Source organism: Sander vitreus, chromosome 8 (assembly GCF_031162955.1).
Source record: "Sander vitreus isolate 19-12246 chromosome 8, sanVit1, whole genome shotgun sequence".
Lineage (NCBI taxonomy): Eukaryota > Metazoa > Chordata > Actinopteri > Perciformes > Percidae > Sander > Sander vitreus.
Window position 1 is genome coordinate 25,476,650 of NC_135862.1, and position 18,882 is coordinate 25,495,531.

At 41.2% G+C, this 18,882-nt stretch overlaps 1 protein-coding gene across 7 annotated transcripts in view; it reads left to right on the top strand.

Moving 5' to 3' along the window:
* Positions 1 to 17,417, top strand: part of mical3a (microtubule associated monooxygenase, calponin and LIM domain containing 3a) — a 90,881-nt gene extending 73,464 nt beyond the window's left edge. For 4 of the 7 annotated variants that reach the window (XM_078257641.1, XM_078257642.1, XM_078257643.1 and 1 more), the window contains 6 exons: positions 1,576 to 1,669; positions 3,945 to 3,995; positions 9,894 to 9,959; positions 12,738 to 12,837; positions 14,167 to 14,240; positions 15,212 to 17,417. In XM_078257641.1, the coding sequence (XP_078113767.1) occupies positions 1,576 to 1,669; positions 3,945 to 3,995; positions 9,894 to 9,959; positions 12,738 to 12,837; positions 14,167 to 14,240; positions 15,212 to 15,396 (570 nt within the window). In that variant the 3' untranslated portion in view covers positions 15,397 to 17,417. The remainder of the gene's footprint in view (positions 1 to 1,575; positions 1,670 to 3,944; positions 3,996 to 9,893; positions 9,960 to 12,737; positions 12,838 to 14,166; positions 14,241 to 15,211) is intronic. The other 3 variants (XM_078257646.1, XM_078257648.1, XM_078257645.1) reach the window with 2 other exon arrangements.
* Positions 17,418 to 18,882: the final 1,465 nt, after the last annotated feature.

The window sequence follows — 18,882 nt, forward strand, 5'->3', positions numbered from 1 at the left end:
TAAAAATGTTAATAGTTAATAGTTAACAGTACAGGTCTGGATTTAAATGTTTAATTAAAGTGGAAAAGGAGGCATTATCAGCACAATGTACTTTAATAATTAAACGTCTGTTCAAGGTGGAGATTTCAACTCAAATATAATGCTTAATGAATAATAATAATGCATCATATTTTAATGGTTATATTTTGGGAGTAAGATCTGAATCTGCAACATAACCAGTAACATTTCTCTGTCAGGTAAATGTAGTAGTACAATGTTTTCCTCTAAAGTAGAAGTACACAGTAAGTCAGGGGTATGCAGTTGGGTTGCATATTAGGTGCTTTGGGGTCCTTCTGTGAGTTGTTTCAGGGTAAAATGGTTCTTTCTTTTTACCATAGGGGACTTTGGGAGCTCAATTTGCCAATAGGCCATTCAAAGACATGCAAAACTCATTTGAACTGGTTTTACATGGGTCACTCGAATGTAAATATGTCCGTTTTTTTTCTCATAGCTTTAGTAGTTTAAAAGTAGGTAGAGGTAGTAGTAGTCTGTAGTAGTAACTTGTCTCTGTGGCTTTGGCCTCCCAATAACAGAGCCCTTAAAGGAACACGCCGACTTATTGGGACTTTAGCTTATTCACCGTGTCCCCCAGAGTTAGATAAGTCCATACATACCCTTCTCATCTCCGTGCGTGTCGTAACTCTGTCTGACGCCCCCACCGCTAGCCTCGCTTAGCCCAGATCCTGGAGGTAACCGGCTCCATCTAGCCTACTGCTCCCAATAAGTGACAAAATAACGCCAACATGTTCCTATTTACATGTTGTGATTTGTATAGTCACAGCGTGTACAAATAAGAAGGTCACATGAGACACGGCCACCTTCTAACCGTATACATACTGGGAACTGTTCTCAGAAAGGCAAAGCACTGCTACTTCTGCTGCTTGGGCGGAAAGATTTGCTCGCAGCACCTCAGAAGCCCCGTGGTGAGGAGCAGAGAGTTCGCCTGGAGTGCGCTCAGAGTTGGAGTAATATCACTCCGCCCAAGATCCAGTGATTACGATTGCGTACTTCACACTGGGAAGTGATTTCAATTGAAATGCTTGTGTAAAAAAAGCCGGACACTGGGGTGTCCAAGGTTAGGGTGAACCAGGCTGCATGCCCCTCTCAGACTTCCTAAGAGGCTGCATGCTGTCCCCCTCCATCACTGCCCCTGCTGCACTGTCATCGACAAGTGCAGTGTGGTGTTGGCGAAAGAGGGGGAAAGCTATAAATATTAATAGTTTTTTTTTGTGTGAAATTCATGAAAATATATTTGACCGTCCAGAACAGGCTCACGTACATGTAGACATCAATACAGTGCCAATTAGCAGCGTGTTGGCTGCGCCTTGAGACATTTATTTTTAATGAGGGTAAATTGTTTGAAGTAACCTCTGCAGCCACCTCCATTAGAAACTTGTGGCACAAATCAGTTGTAATTAATAGTGGATGTTATTATTCTGTGCACACATGTGAGATAACCCAAGTTTTTGTAATGTACTGTGTTTACGGTATGTCACTAATAATAATGTGACTCTTCAACCTGCTTGTCCGCTTCAGATCATCCAGAGACAGTTGGAGCAGGTGGAGGAGAAGCAGAGGCAGCTGGAAGAGAGAGGCGTAGCTGTGGAGAAAGCTTTGAGAGGAGAAGCAGGTAACAACTTGTCACTTGTACCGTCATACACTTTTCTTCTTTCTTTTTTTTTTTAAATCAAGCTGGCCATCGCATGCTGCAAAGTGTATCAGTAATGCCACTGCAGATAGACGTAATGCCCACATTCAGTAAATTAAAGTGTGTAGTAACTTATTATTAACATTATGCAGGTGATTTACTGTATGTATGACAATTAAATCTTGTTTTTGTGTCGGCGCTGGCTCTGTGAGACCATGTTTCATCTTTATATGATATGTGTTCAGCCTTTTCTAGAGCTCTTACGGGAATAGTAATAATATCAATGTCGATTAGGATGATGTAACCAAGAAACCGCATTACCTCAGAAAAGCTGTCCCTCTGCGATCATTTAGATTGTGTTGAAATCACAGTCTGCATTTGCAATTGATGTATTCCTACTGAAGCATATTATAGCACGTAGATTTGTCCGCAGAAAGACACATTTGTTTCTTTAAAGTAATAAACCCAAATAAGTCTTGACAAGGGACTATCACAGACAATATATTTCCGAGATGAAGAATGCATTATTTGCCCAGCTCTTTATTGGATACAGTTTTAGAAGCGTGTGAAGCATGAATAGTGCTCAGCAGCAATAACACATTTACGTGATGGGAGTTTTGTATGCGAGTAGGGCACTGAGGTTGTCCTTTATAGCTCTGACAGTGTATTTAATCCTCACTTACTTAATGATGATGGTAACAGAAGCTTTTATAATGCAAATGCATGCACATAGACGCATTGCACATTTTAAATTTCCGGAATCTTCCCACCGACTGAATAACCAATTACTTTTCCCATCAGCTGTGTCTCCAGCCAATTGAGTATGTTTTAACTTGTTTACTACTCTACTCTCTTAAAGGATTGTATAAAGGTACTTATACATTACCCAAACAGCACAAAAGAAGATCAGGTATTAGATTTACTGTAGTTATTTATTTATTTATTTATTTTTTGTTATTAATGACATGTGACACTGTTATGTAGGCTCCATCTGTGGTGACACACTGCAACAGTTCTCCATCTCCAACATGTTGATCTTTGTCCGTTCATAACTTGTCCTCCATCACCAGTCCGAGCTGCATGCGATCAGGAGAATGTGTGTCCCGACATAGATTTGTGTTTGCTCATTCTGGATGTGTTTTGTCTCCTTCACTGCCTCTCAACGAGGAGAGTTTCTGTACTCTGATCAAGACTCAGATCACGTTACATTTTACAAATGCAATCAAAATGTAAAAAAATCTAATATAAATTGGTTTTCAGGCTGGCAACATCATTACAATATTTTCTGCAAATGTTTGCTGTAGCTGAGCGACTTGATACTGATGTTTGTTGAGATTGTATCTATTATATCTATTATATATATATATATATATATATATATATATATATATATATATATATATATGTATATATATATATATATATTAGTTTTTTTATTGTGGTGAGTAACAGCAATCCAGAGATGTTTGTGACTTTGTCAGTTGTACTCAAATATCACACTCAGCTGCTCTTTCAGTCTGAAATGATTAGGTATTAAATCATCACATTATGGACCTCTTTCACAGCAGACATTTTGACTTGTCATAGTAGGAAAAGCACAGCTGAAATTGATAACCTTAACAATGGCTCAATTCCATCAAGTGTCCCAGTAAGCTGTTTCAGTGAGTCAGCATGCACAACACCAGGGCCTCTCCTAAGTGGAAAGCAGCCATCATTAATGGGTTTGAATACACCTGTGCTTTTCCTTTTACTACGGAAAAGCACAGACACGACTGTCTTTTTACTACGACATGTCAACATGTCTGCCGTGAAAAAGGTCTATTGTAATTGAACATTGGTGCACATGGGTTTGAACCAACTACAACTTTGTCAAATGCACGCAAAAAAACAACAACACTGCAGCCCACAACACATTACACGAGGCTTTGTGTGATATTAAGCAGACTGAGCCAGTAAACAGCAATACAGCAAATCTATGTTGCAGCCTCTTATTATTTTGGAAAATGTCATGTTAGTATTGCTCAGCTGACTGTATTGTGCACTGTGGTGAGTACTGATGGACTCTCTTTGTTCTGAGTGTTGCTGCAGTGTGTACGTGTGCGTGCGTGCGTGCGTGTGTGTGTGTGTGTGTGTGTGTGTGTAAAAATGTGTTTGCAAGGACATGCATGACTTGCTGTTGTTGGAGAATTTTGTGTGTGTGCCCAGTTTGGGGCTGTGTGAAATAACTCCTATCTCTAATATATCCCTGTCATTGTAGACTATTGGGGAGATTCTAATTACAGTGAAGTCCTGGACTTGCATCTGGGCGGTATGTATTTCAAATCTGTCGCTTTAAATTAACCTAATGGCTAACCCAATCTGTCCTCCTCCCCCTGTTTTTTTTTGTTGTTTTTTTTACTACTTGAGCTTTGTACCCCTCATATCTGCCTTGAATGGCTGGCTGACTTGCTGGCTTTTTTAGCCTCATTGCAATACTTTCTGCTCCTGTAACCCCACCTCCCCCTCCCTCCACCCTCACTGGGTTTCTAGTTCAGACACTCTTTACATCAAACAGAGATCAGACACTTGGCCTCATGCTGTCCTCTTAAGATCGTCTTTGATCTCCATAAACTCATAAATAGTGAATGAATGAATGAATATGTAACTTGTATTTGTCACTTTTCAGCATGCAGACTGTACAATACAAACTTCAGTAGAGAGACGAACAGGCACATACTGTATTTCAGAGTCAGAAATCCAAAGAGCTATATTGATTCAAAGAAACAATGTTCATGCGCTGAGGACCAGTCCAGCAGAAACAACAAAATAAAAATAGAAGTAAAGAATGCACTGGCAGTGTTGACTGTGCAAATTCATTCTACATACAGAACATGCTCTTTAAATATTGCCTCCTTTGCATATTCATCAATACATAGTTTGCCAGATAACATCAACACATCATTTGTAAACCAAAGTCATGAAAGGTAGCAGCATGGTAGTTGAGATAGTGAAAAAGTCCTTTTTCTGATTCATATTTAGTTATTCGTTATATTTTTTATTGTCAGTGAATCCCATGAAAAGACCAAAACCAACAATATCTAAGTATATAACTAACGTAGCAATAACTAAGTATTGTCTATGCAAATTTAGGCCTGATATAGTTTATTCCTCTGTGTTATTTATTCCTCTCGGCTAACTATGAACAACACATCAATGAGCCACACTGTTGCACAAGGTGAACACTATGAGCACTGTGATTTATTTTTTGAGTAAATCACACACACTCTGTCCTGCTGCCATATACTAGTGCACCAAATGTGTATTATGCCGCAGGTAAAAAAAAAAAATAGTCCCCAACAAATGCTCTAGTTTCATTTGCTTAAAACTACTTTTGTTTTACCAGAAATATCATAGATGAAGAAGCACATGAACATACAAAAGAGACACATGTTGCAGTGTGCACACATTTATATACACAGACCCCACCCCTACACACATACACGGTGATACAAGTATTTTATAACCTGCCCTGGACTGACTCATACTAAACTGCTGGCATGGCTCTTAGCTTCCCCTCAGAGCTTTCTGTGCTGCTCTACTTCTGTCCTGTAGTCGCAGCAATGGTTCCCTTGACTTTCTCATACCTGCTCAGTTGTAAAAACGCCCTGAGTTTGAGTGTATGTGTGTGGTGTGTCCTAATAGGCAATGTTGCAACCACTGACCTTTTTAGGTGCAATGTCTACACTGTGATTGGCCAGCAGTGACAGTGTTCACCGTGTCTGGGTGAGATGTCTCGTGTCTCGTATCTGTTGTTATCTTGTAGACTGTGGCCTTGTTTGAATATGAGTAGCATGCATCTTTTCCTCCTGGGAAGTCAGCAGGCTGTGTTTGCTTCATAGGTATTTAGTGTCCGTAGAATCCCTCAACAAGGAGCGAGGAAAAAGGCGCATTTCCACATATTTGAGCAAGGCCTGTTGCCCAGCTGTTTGTTGTCACTCATCAGACAGGAGATTGTGTGGAGTTTTGACATAAAGATGAACCTGCCTGCGTTTTTCAACCTCGCTGGTTGACCACGGTACCCATGTGGGCTTAATGTTTCATCAGCTCATTCCATGTAGTATGTGTGAATGCTAAAAACAGTCTGTGTCTCACTTTGAATCTTTGCAACTGGAAGCAGTGTGTTTGCAGTGTGTTCTACATTTGTTATAGAGAAGGATTCCTCTTTGTCTCATATACAGTGTTTGATCACGCGATGGGAAATGTAGAACTTTGACTGAATAAGGTGCATAGTCGCTTTATCAGCCTGGTTGTATTTGAGGCCCTGCAGCGGACACCAAAACTAAAGCCAGGGTCAATATGACTGTACTCTGAATCCGAAAAGTAATATCATTTATCTTATAATTTTAATCTTCTACTTTAATGATTATTCAATTAAGGATTTACCGAGCGTTAAGTTACAACGATGCATTTCCTAACTATGCTTACGTGATTTGGTGGAGCCATAACATTTTTATTAGGACTCCAATCTGTCGAAAAAAGATTTTCTAAACTGCAGTTTTCCCTACAGATGTTAAGCTTTTTCTCTGTGATAGTCCCTTGTAGTTATTATCTGGCATTTCACGTTCCCGGCTCCTTTACCCACCAGCCTGAACACTATGTCTTCCTCCTATTTGTGTCATGTAATGGTTCAAGCCCTTATATGTGTGCCACTATCAGCGATCTGTTTCCCCCCCCGTTATCTGCACATTCTTCCTGAATTTTCTTCACTTTACATTTATTCTACAGTCTTTTATTTGGGGTTTTTTTTTAAGGGAAGATTCGCCACCTTTTACTGTGGATGGCCAATCGCTGTTGATGGTAGGGCTGGGTATCGTTTAAAACATTTTGATACCGGTGGTACCGATACCAATACCCTGACTTCGATACCAGTTTCTTAATTTTTTTTCGATACCAATTTTATAAAACAAAAAGTAATTACAGATTACGGCGCAAATCTTTTTATGTATTTTTCAGCTTCTACTACGTGAGCCCCGTCTCTGTGTAACGAAGAGTTTTTCCTGCGTGCCTCTGCGACGTGTAATGTTAGACAGCCCAAACAGTAGCATTATTAGATCTTGGTAGAAGAATGCTGCATGGCTATTGGCTCACTGTCGTTGATGAGATTTACTCCTTAGGTATTGAAATTGGGTATTGAATGACGAGGCATTTTTCGATACTCAAACTCAAGAAGCAATTCGGTCAGTGCCTGAAAGGTATTGAATTCGGTACCCAGCCCTAGTTGATGGTAAATGTAGTCAATTAAAGCAATAAATTCCTCAGTGTGTGCTATATTGACCGAGAAAGCTGAGTTCTCCGGCTGGAGAAGCTGCGCCGGCAGTGCCTACATGTACCAGGATGCATTGTGCGAAAGCTTGTGCCAAAACATTATGTATTTGCATTATGTGACAAGCTGTCTTTTCCAGTTTATTCTCGGTATACTGAAGAAGGTCGCCAGCACACCTCTGTCCAAATGAGGAGTAAAACCTTCACGCATAGAAAAAAAACACAGGGCCCTATCTTGCACCCGGCGCAGCGCAAAGTTCGACGCAAGTGTCTTTGCAGTTGTCAGTTTCCCGTCCAGTGTCCACGTCATTTAAATTCTAAATGCACCTGCGCCCATCTGTGCGCCCATGGGCGTGCTGGTCTTAAAGGGACTAGTCTATATCCTTTGTGTTCCACTTCCAGGATTGCTCCGGTGCTGCAGGAAATTGCGCCGGATGCGTGTCTTTTCCGTTTCCTTCTATTGTTGACTGCTCCTCAGATCTCTGCTCCTCAGATCTCTGCAGGGGAAATTGGGACAGCTAGCTAGACTATCTGTCCAATCTGAGTTTTTTTTGTTGTTGCAGCGGCTCTGTGCGGAGCTCAGAGCCACGATTCTGCCATGGCGATTCTGATTGGTTTAAAGAAATGCCATTAAACCAGAGCATGTTTTCCTCCCATCCCCTAATGCTATGTGGAGTAGCCAGACCCTCCTTCAGCACGCTTTGGAGGAGGGTCTGACAAAGCGAGACTATACAGGGAGGTGTGTTCAGGTGAATTCTTGGCGTATTGCTATCTTGAAGCAGCGGGAAGTGATCGCGCCATTGACCAACAAAAACCTGTCCTAAAGTCAATAGCGCAGCATTTCATTGTTATTTTAACAGCGCATTAGTAAAACGTGCCTAGGCTCGTGCACAGCGAGCACACACTATACTTGTTACACACACAGGGACGCGCAGCAGCACACAAACATGCAAAAGATTAAAAATAAAAGTATTACAACGTGAAATAGTATTATGATACGATCTGCTCGCGCACTTTCACTTCACGCACAAACAGATCAGTTTCTTCTCCTAAAAAAAATCTCTCCTTCCTGCTTAGCAAATCCGCCATCATAATAGCAATGTGCCAAGGTACAAACGCGCCTAGCTTTTAAAGGGAATGGGAGATGACACTCTGATTGGTGTCTTGCATGTTACGGCCAAAACACCCTTTTGAACCATGCGCCCGGCGCACTGACCCTTTTTTCCACCGTTAAACTAGCAAAAGTGAATTCGTACACGCCCTAAACCTGCAGCAGGCGCTTCACGCCATGCGCTTAGATCATGAAAATAGGGTTGGCGTCGGCTACAGCATCCAACAGATACGTCCCATTCTAAAATTCATTGCAGCAGAGTGATTGAGTTTCTGTTGGCATCGGAGAACAATTTGCGCAAACACACCACCAGTCTTTGTTTGCTCTCAGCATCTCAGGTTCTGGAGGGTCTGCGCTGGCCATATCCTCTCGCACGTCTAATGCAGCCTCCACCTCTCTCCACTGCATTTCTTTGGCTGTATTCTTTAGCTTGATCATATACAGCTGAATATATGTCAGCTAAAATACTGTAAAATGTATACAGTATTTTGGGATGCCATTTTCGCTGTTGAAAAGAGATTGGAAATCCAAGCCCAAATAGCCTGTAGTAGGGCTGGACGATATGGAGAAAATCAGATATCACGATATTGTTGACCAAATACCTCGATGACGATAATGCGACGGTATTGTAGGTTTGACTATTGGTGCTTTCAAAAAATATTTACACAATGAGATTTTAGATGAATAATCCTCAATAATGTGGATATAATGACTAAATGGTTAAAGGCAAATAATAGAACAGCTAGAACAGTATTGTCAGTTCAGAAAATGACACAACTTTACTGTAATACAGCCTTTAAAACCAGGAAACGACAACACTTACCATACAACGATATTATGATATCCAAAATCTAAGACGATCAAGCCTGCTGTTCTTCCTTGCATCCAAGTGTGTCACTGTCACGTCAAATGACGACGCTGGATGCAGGAAGAACAGATTCTGCAGCTGCAATCCTAGCTTTCTCGATCAATATAGCTCACACTGAGGCATTTATTGCTTCAATCGGATACATTTACCATCAACGTTGATTGGAGAGCCACATAAAAGGTGGCAAATTTCCCCTTTTTAAAGTAGCAACCACTATCTGTGAAATAATCTTTTTAGCTGGTGCATATATGAAAAAAAAAGTCCTAATTTGCACTTCAATAGTAGCTACACTTCAAAAGTCACCATGCTGGCAACAAATTGAGCCGGGCGTTCTTAAGGTGTTCAAGTAGTGTTTACTAGGAGAGGCTGAAACATCTTAAAAGAAGAAGCAATTATCTGTGTCTGATCAGTAATGGATTTAATTATGGGATTAAATAATTTTGTGTACTGTGAAAAACACTTGCCATATGCGTAGGCTTTTCCCATTTCATAACTGACACAGGTTGCTGTTTACTAACTGAACATTATCTGAAGAACTACAGATGAAAGACCAAACAGGGGGATTATTTTCCCTTCCTGTGCTCCAGGTTTTCTGCCTTCTCTTGTTTCCGTTTCTTATTTTTACCCCCTTTTTCATCCCTCACACCCCACAGCTGATCTCTCCCACCTCCTCCCTCTAGGTGATTTGTCTTCTCCCTATCACAGTGCTCCTGCCCTCTTTTGATTTTCTCCTCAATTTTCTTTCTCCCTCATCACACCCTTCTTCCCCCTCCACCCACACTTTGTGTCCTCTATTCTGTTTTTCTCTGTACGTCGCTGCTCTTCCTCCTGCATTACTGTATTTCCCCCACTCTTTCTCTCTCCACCCACCCACGCACCCATCTCCGTCCCCCATTCACGCTCTGTCCCTCTGTCTCTTGTGGAAGTTGAGCCTTTTGTAGGGATGCCACGCCGAAGACCCCTCTCCTTCTGCCCCTGCTGTTCCCCTGAAGGTAACGTAACCTCGCCGCCTCTGCTGACGGTTGTGGCGGGTTACTATGGCAACCGTACGGATCTCAAGAAGCGGTCTACCCCCCTTGAGCCCCTCCCCATCATCCTCCCAGCCGGTCCTCATCCTCTTCCTGTCCTCAGCGTTTGTGTGTGATCAGGCTCAGTAGCTTTCCCCAGAATGTACCCACAACTAAGTCTTGTATCGAGTCATTTATTATGAGGAAATTGGTTTAAAATATAAAAAAAAAATTGCTCCAAATATTCATTTCATCACAATTTTGTCCACTGCGTCAGAATGTATGCCGTTAAAGGTATTGATAAGTTGGTCTTTTTTTTTTTTAATTATTATTATTTGTTACCATGACAGTTGTTTTATGTAGATTTTCATCTTCCCCAAAACAGATATGGATCAGGACAGAGTTGCTGTCGATACTTCAAACTCTAATGTACAGTTCTAGCATCTTGGCTCCCACAGGTTAGATGAATAATAAAAAGACACTACCAATTCAAACTGTTCTACAGTATAGCTCTTAGTAGAGCATAATCCACGCCTATACAACTTCCTAGAGAAATCCTATGCTTGATTGGTCTGCCATGCAGTGTTGCCAGATTGGGCCTGCTTTTTATTTAACTAGACAATTAAAAATGACACGCAATAACCGATCACTGATGGCCAGCAAAATCAAATGTCATTTCAGTTTATCACAACTGGGTTGAAACTTTTTCTTATTCAATTATTATTCCCCATAGCTCTGTGATCAAAGACTTCAGCTTCAAAAGCTGCACATATTTAAAAATTAGATTTGTGATGTAACATTATCCAAAAGAGTTGGTAAAACAAACCGTCAAGAAGAAGGAAAAAAACCTCCCCGAAATGAAAATATAAAATTGGGCTACATTCATGACGATTGGGGGTTCTAGGCTTTGATTGGGGTACTTTTTTATCAGTCAAATCTGGCAACACGGTTGCTAAGCTAAGGCCACTCGCTGTTCAGGGGCAGGGTTTAGAGAATGGTCAGTTGGAGCCTGTTCTGGTTGTAAATCAGTTGTAATCCTAGAACAATCATAGTGTCCCAGAAAATGGAGGAAAATATATGTTTCCTTATTCTAAGAGGCTGCATTCACTCAAAGGGGAAACTACTCTGCTGTAATGTGTCTTATCCACCGCATGTGCTCTGTTTTCTGTTTTCTAAAATGAATCGTAAAGCTGCATAGTCCTTTTGCAGTATCCATTTTTGCAGTTGTTATCCCTTGAATAAATGTTAAACGTGTCATGTAATCATAAAATGATAATAAAACCGGGGCGGTGAACACCTGAGACGTGGCTAGCTCGCGGGCAAGTTTGCGGTTCAAGGAGTGAGAAGCTGGCATGGTGTGATGATTTGTTATAAATATGCAAGCAGCAAAAAACAAGTCCTTAAACATTAATGGATCATCTGGTTTGTTCCTGTATCTAACACCTGTCAGTGGAATTTTTGCCTGAGCTTCTAATCCGTTTTAAAGAAACATTCTTTTGTGTTTGTGTGCGATCTGGTGTTTTGTTCCTTTTTTATTGCTGTTTCTGCCTTGTACCGGACGGCTCTCCTTTTGTGTTCGGAGTCTTAGGCTGAGGGGTGGTGATGGTGGAACAGGTTGAAATACAAAGAAAAACATCCATTCGTAGGATAGGTTTGGAAACTCAGCCTTGCTTTTATACTTCCTCCTTTGTCTCTGCATGTTGTATTCCTCTCCAGTGTGAGCAGTGCTTCTCCAGCTTTGCCTCTTCTGTCCCTTGTCTGTTAATTAGCGAAAGCCAGCCCCCGAAACCACAACCATGCGATTTATGGGTGTAAAATGTTTATCCTTTTCGTTTTGCAAGAGCCTCCTCTTCCTCAGCTAAGTATGAAACGCCACATCGAGGTTTGCCTTCCGGTGTTTCATTGAAACCGCTCGGCTCCACCTGCTGCAGTCAGATAAACGGAAAGGCCCATCGCCCAATGCATCGCCCCCAGCAGCAGACCTTTCTAAGCATGCCACATATAGACTGCTCTTCTCTGCATACAGCGGGACTGCAGAAGAAGTGTGCAGCTATTCGGCTCTCTGACTGATAATGCCGGTTATGAAAACTGCAGTGCATTATGCCAGTAGTGCTGAAAATGCTTTACTCTGAGGCAGACTTAATAAAGGAGTGTGAACTTCACTGTTGGCCTAAATGATAAGTCAGCCAATGAACATTTGATCCTGTAATTGAATATATAAAGACAGCAGAATGATTCATGCATCCCTCCCAACCCCACCCTCTTAACTGCTAATATAGAATTTAGAACTTGTCTGTAGTGTCTATGCTACTGATTGGTGTGTTTGTGTTTTTTCTTATTACCCACACACTCTAAAAAAAAAAAAAAGAAATCTGATAGGAGGAGGTAGTTGCTCCCAAAGAGCAGCTACGTCTGACACTGAGTCCAAACTGGGTAACACAAACTTTGCAAATAGGGTATTTTCTGTTGTGTGTGTGTGTGTGTGTGTGTGTGTGTGTGTGTGTGTGTGTGTGTGCGCGTGCATTTACCAAAGTTGAAACCTGTAGCTCCACACCATCTTCTGTGCGCCATCTTTAAGTATGGCGCGAATGACCACGTTGGTGTCGAGTCATCCTTCCACCTCACCATGCCCCAGCGAGGACATCCTGGCTTGGCTGTCATTGCATTGCCCGTGTCAGTCCTTGTCAGTGTGTGACATCAGTGTCATCTCCCAGCAGCCATCTGGCGTCTTACTTCCACTCTGTGCTTCCTCCTTCCCTCCAGGCATGGGCAAGAAGGACGATCCCAAGCTAATGCAAGAGTGGTTCAAGCTGGTGCAGGAGAAAAATGCCCTGGTCCGCTATGAGTCGGAACTCATGATATTGTAAGTACATGAATTGACTGTTGAGATGGATAAGCTAGTCGATAAACTGATTCGTCAAAGGGGCTTTTCATTTCCAAGAAGCACAGCCTAGCTGTGTGTTACTGGTTGCTATGCCAACTTGTGTCGTAACCAAGCAGCTAGTTTGAAATAAATTGTGTGTTGAGTATATAAAAACTTATATATATATATATATATATATATATATATATATATATATATATATATATATTTTTTCTCACGTAGGTACAATTCACATCAAATGAGAATTCCAGAGTTTTGTTAAACTATGAAATGGCTATAAATAAACCAGACCAGACATAAAGTCACACTATTATATACGCTGTACTTCTCAGATAAACATTCATCACCATCAGCTGCACTTTGTCAGGCTCAGCTGTGGTTTGAGCTTAGTGCTAAGGCTATGTTGATAACATGCATACAGTTGGCTTAGTAACGTGGTAGTGTTTACCATGCTGTTTATGCATTATTCTCAGTGTACAGCTGCGGCTGATGGGAATTTTGAGGAACATTTTAGAGGTATCCTCCCATGAACTAAAGTCTTGTTCAAGTGGAAGACTTGACCTGTGAATGTCAGGGGTTCCCCAAAGTCATGATGATTGATTCCCGGGACCATGATTGTCTGCAATAGTTGTTGAGATATTTCATTCTGAACCAGACAAAGCAATGAACAGACAAATGAACGAGAAAAATTTACTGTACTTTGATAAATTGCCTGAGGATGTAATAATATTCCATCATTTAAGAACACGGCAATTATAAGCTAATACGGAGTATACAGAAGATAAAAAAAACTGACTTATTGGCATCTTATTTTTTATGATTAGTATTACTTATTTTTTTATTTCTATCTTTATTTTTAATTTAATACATACTGTGTACATATATCTATACTTATATTGTTTATACCTATACTTATATTGTTTAATATTCCATCTAGAGAATGTGTGACGTGCACCAACAACACCAAAACAAATTCCTTGTATGTGTTAAAAAACGTTGTTGGCCCTAATGAAGTCATATTAACTTTATGTTTTTCAACGTAATATGATATGAGTTCACAGTCACAATCCATTCAGAGAAACACGTTTTATTACACTCTGACAAGTCATTAAATTGTCCAGCATTATCTCATGATCAGCAACTAAAAGCTTTTAGATGAACTATTCTTCTTTTTTAGAACAACTAATAATAGAAAGAAAATCCTGTCTAAATAAATGAAGATGCAGCCAAAACACATAAATGTTGAAAACAATGATTCATTCGGGAAACAAACTTAGCTCGTCCATACTTTTTCCTTCTGTCCCCCAGTGCCAGAGAATTGGAGCTGGAGGACCGACAGAGTCGCCTGCAGCAGGAACTCAGGGAGCGAATGGCTGTGGAAGGTGAATGCAGGAGTCTTCAAGTGCTCATATTATGCTTTTTGGCTTTTTCCCTTTCCTTTATTGTGTTATATATCTTTTTTGTGCATGTAATAGGTTTACAAAGTGAAAAAGCCCAAAGCCCACCCCAAAGGGACACTGTGATCACTGTTCACAAACTGCTCCAAACGGCTCTATTGTAGTCAGCCTTTACTTGCGTGACGAACGTGCGTCTCTTTGTAACACACGTTATAATGCTTGCCTAGGCTAGCTGCTAGCGTGGCACGCCATCATACTCTGCATCTGACTAGCTTGTAGTGCTGACCTAGCTACTGCGCATGTGCGACTCCCAACAAAGGATGGAATAGAAGTGAGAGGTCTCACTCTGTAGCCAAAACAGAGAGCTCAACACACAGGGTGAAAAGAGGAGCTACAGCAATGTGCAGTACAACAAAAATATGGTGTTTTTTGAAAATGTAACCATGTAAACCTATTCTGGTTAGAGCTGAAGCTCTTTGCCCCAACCCAATGGGTTCGGTCTTAATTTCTATCATTTTACACGGGCTCGGGCTCGCGCTCCGGGTTGTGCGGTAAATGAGCGGTCAGGTGATGCGTTTCGATTAGCGCGAAAATGAATGCTGAGGAGGTGAAAAGAGGTGGCCTATAGCCTACGTTAGTCATGACTAAATTATGTTAAATATATTTTAGAAATGACTCATTCTTGACACAAGGCGAAAGAGCTGCATGCGTGCGCACATTTGAATAATGTCGGTGTGGTGTTAGTCCTCCGGACAGCGGCAGTCTCGCGGTGTGAAGCGTGCGTCCGTGCTATTCTCCGACATGCACGGTAACAATCACTGCTGATAGACGGCCTTTTGTACAGTCGGGCTGTAAATGGGTTCAGGCTTTTAAAAAGCTGTCACCTTAGCTCTGAATGTTCAGATCTGTATAATCTGCTGCCTCTCTTGAACTCCTTGTTTTCCCGTGCCTCTCAGACCACCTGAAGTCAGAGAAGGAGCTCAGTCAAGAGAAGCAGATCTTGAATGAGATGTTGGAGGTGGTGGAGCAGCGTGACGCCCTGGTGGCCCTCTTGGATGAGCAGAGGCTTCGGGAGAAAGAGGAGGACAAGGACCTGGAGGCTGTAATGCTCTCCAAAGGCTTCAACCTCAACTGGGCTTAGGAGGAATGAAATAATTGCTCATCGAGCCCTGGGAAAAGAGTAGACTTGTGATAGGCGGTCTCTGCCTCGCGTGGTCATCTTGGATCAGGATAGTCTGCTGAACACCTGCAGCAGTGAATGTGTAAAGATTCCCCCAACACACACACACACACACACACACACACACACACACACACACACACAAACACTATGACTGCCTCTGACATTGAAGCAGTATGCAACGTTTACATATCCTCTGCCCAAAGGCAGTCCCAGTTAATCACTTTGCAGTTTTTTGCTTGCTCTCGCTCTCTGAGGGTGTAGAAGCGGGTACATTCACAGCTTTATCAGCCCAGCCTTGAAGTGGATCCTCTCAAACAGGGGGCAGGCTTTGGAAGAATGTTTAAAGACTTGTCTCATTCTCGATTATTTAAAGGGAAGAATGCAGTTCGGTCCTGCTGATGTAAAGGAATTGTAAAGAATTTTGTTTTTGTGTACAGTTGTAAGTAAGTCACATTGTCGGCGGATGAGGGTCATCTCTTTTTTCCGAAAAAAAAAAAAAAAGACTGCTGCAGAGGTGTGTTTAAATGCTGGAGTGATGTCTCCAGTCTCAGTCTCAGATTCCCCTTTCCAGTCTGACTGTAGGACGGACATCCTCTGCTGAAGCTGCCCTTCTATCCAGTGACAAACTGACTTCTGCATCTTTATGAACCATAAAGACAACATAAAAGGCTCCATTTCCCCCCCCTCAGTGTTTTTGTGTTTATGAGTCAACACTAAGAAACCATTAAATATGGCCATGGTTTTAATGTATTTATTGTCTTTGTCTGTTTTTAACAGATACACATTTTTTATTTTGTTTTGCATTCACAGGAGAGTGCCCTGCATCTCATTATCTTGCACTTGTGCATGACTCAGATGCACCCATAAGCCATTGCATGTCAGGAATGAAGGCTGCAGGCACATAAAAAGAACTTTACCTTGTCTTTGATAGCTAGGACATAGAATACAGACTTACACTATTTATGAACACTCAAGCATTTCACACGACTCGATAACGATGGGCCTCTCCTTGACATGCCATTCACTGTACATCACACAGTGACAGTGACGGTTAACGTTTACGAATACTTGACCATATTCGAGATCGGATGTTTATGTTTCCTACTGTGGTAAACAGTAGTGAGGTGAAACAACCGTTGAAACTATTCATCTTTGAAGGAACTTCTTCGAGTTCAGATATGTTTTCCAGCGTGGGATGTTATCATTAACGAAGCCGATTTCACTGTTGTTAATGGGAGATCAGCGTAGCTCACATTACTCATTTTGTGCCACAGGACTGACTCCGTTGGTGGATATGCTGCAATATCTGAGAAATACACCATGAGGACTTACACACTACACACCACTCACATCAATATTTGGCAGTGTTAATACCATACCCTTGAACAAGATGCCTTTTTCATTTTCATTCTCTATACTTAAGTTATATTTTATTATGATCCTGTATGTTTTTTGAGGTAGTCACATATGTGTATCCCACTGGAACTCAAGATTTTCTTTTTCTAATACTTTTATACAGCACGTCCACACACAAACAAATAGATGATTTTAAATAGGTCGCTTAAGAAATGCAAAGTGATTTATGAGCAACTTGCATCAAACAGGAACGTTATGGTTTAACTGGTGGGCAGTCAAATCTAATAGCCTTTTCGACAACTGTAAAAATCCAGATGGTCACTGTTTTACAGCACAGAAACACTAGAGGCTATATTTATGACTTGGTATGAGCTGTGAATAAAAAAGTGATATCATTTTGGGTTGTTGTTGTTTTAGATGGTGTGTGATAAGTTTGACATGATTGTATTGATATTTATTAACGTGTGCAAACTGTATTATATGTAAAGAAAATGAATCCTAATTTTTAAACTGTTCTGTTGACACATGACTTGTAATGTAAATGCTTCATGTAGCTAAAATGCATAGGGGTGTTGGATGTATGCTGAAAACGGCAATAAAACAATGCAGTTCTTTTAAATGTTTGCCCACTAAAGTCTCACGTTTTTTTTATTGGATTATGGTTATAAACAAGTTTTAGCTAACCAGTATGAGCCACAATTGTAAGATAAAACTGACATTTGTGTGGCTGATTTCCTTGTTTAAAGGTCCCGTGGCATGAAAATTTCACTTCATGAGGTTTTTTAACATTAATGTGAGTTCCCCCAGCCTGCCTATGGTCCCCCAGTGGCTAGAAATGGTGATAGGTGTAAACCGAGCCCTGGGTATCCTGCTCTGACTTTGAGAAAATGAAAGCTCAGATGGGCCGATCTGGAATCTTCCCCTTATGACATCATAAGGGGAAAGGTTACCGCCCCTTTTGCCCGCCCAGAGAATTTGGCCCGCCCATGAGAAAGAGAGAGACATCATGGCTTGCACACAAGGGAAGCATGGCAGTTGGTCAAGGCCACACCCCCACCCTCCACCTTGCCCCCCCCCCTCTCCTCCTCAATAGCATTTAAAGCTACAGACACAGAAATGGCACAGCCTAAGGAAAGCACATTGTGGGACTGGCTCTAGTGGCTGTAATTCTGCACCAAGGCTGAATTTCGGGAAAGAGACTTCAGATACAGTATTAGGGGACCACTGAGGCCTATATAAAAGAGACTTCAGATACAGTATTAGGGGACCACTAAGGCCTATATAAAAGAGACTTCAGATACAGTATTAGGGGACCACTAAGGCCTATATAAAAGAGACTTCAGATACAGTATTAGGGGACCACTGAGGCCTATATAAAAGAGACTTCAGATACAGTATTAGGGGACCACTAAGGCCTATATAAAAGAGACTTCAGATACAGTATTAGGGGACCACTGAGGCCTATATAAAAGAGACTTCAGATACAGTATTAGGGACCACTAAGGCCTATATAAAAGAGACTTCAGATACAGTATTAGGGGACCACTGAGGCCTATATAAAAGAGACTTCAGATACAGTATTAGGGGACCACTAAGGTCCATATAAAAGCATCCAAAAAGCAGCATGTCATAGGACCTTTAAGCTGGCTAGAGCTTTTACATTTCTTTTCACTGCCATTACCAGCTCTTACTTAATACACGAGTAGGCTAACTAATCTGTTTATTTCTGCAGAGAACATGAGATACTGTAGCAAAGAGATTAATTGTAAACCCATGTGTATTATGTAATACAACCAGTCAGTCAACATGGGTTTTGAAACAAAGTATATACTTAATATATTTTCATAAATAGGCCTACTCAATAAACTGTAGCTAAACATGGTACAAAATGAAGTGGGCTCTGTGATGGAGCCATGTAGTAGTCCAGCAATTTAGTGTTGCACCTCCATAAAATTAGAAGACTCAGAAGAGATAACTGAGGCTGGTCACCATGGGTTATTTTCTCAGACTTGACAAAGCTCCTCCAGAGCCACAGATGACAACAGTTTTCTCAGTAGTCTTCTTCAGGACAAGAACATGTCATGGCAG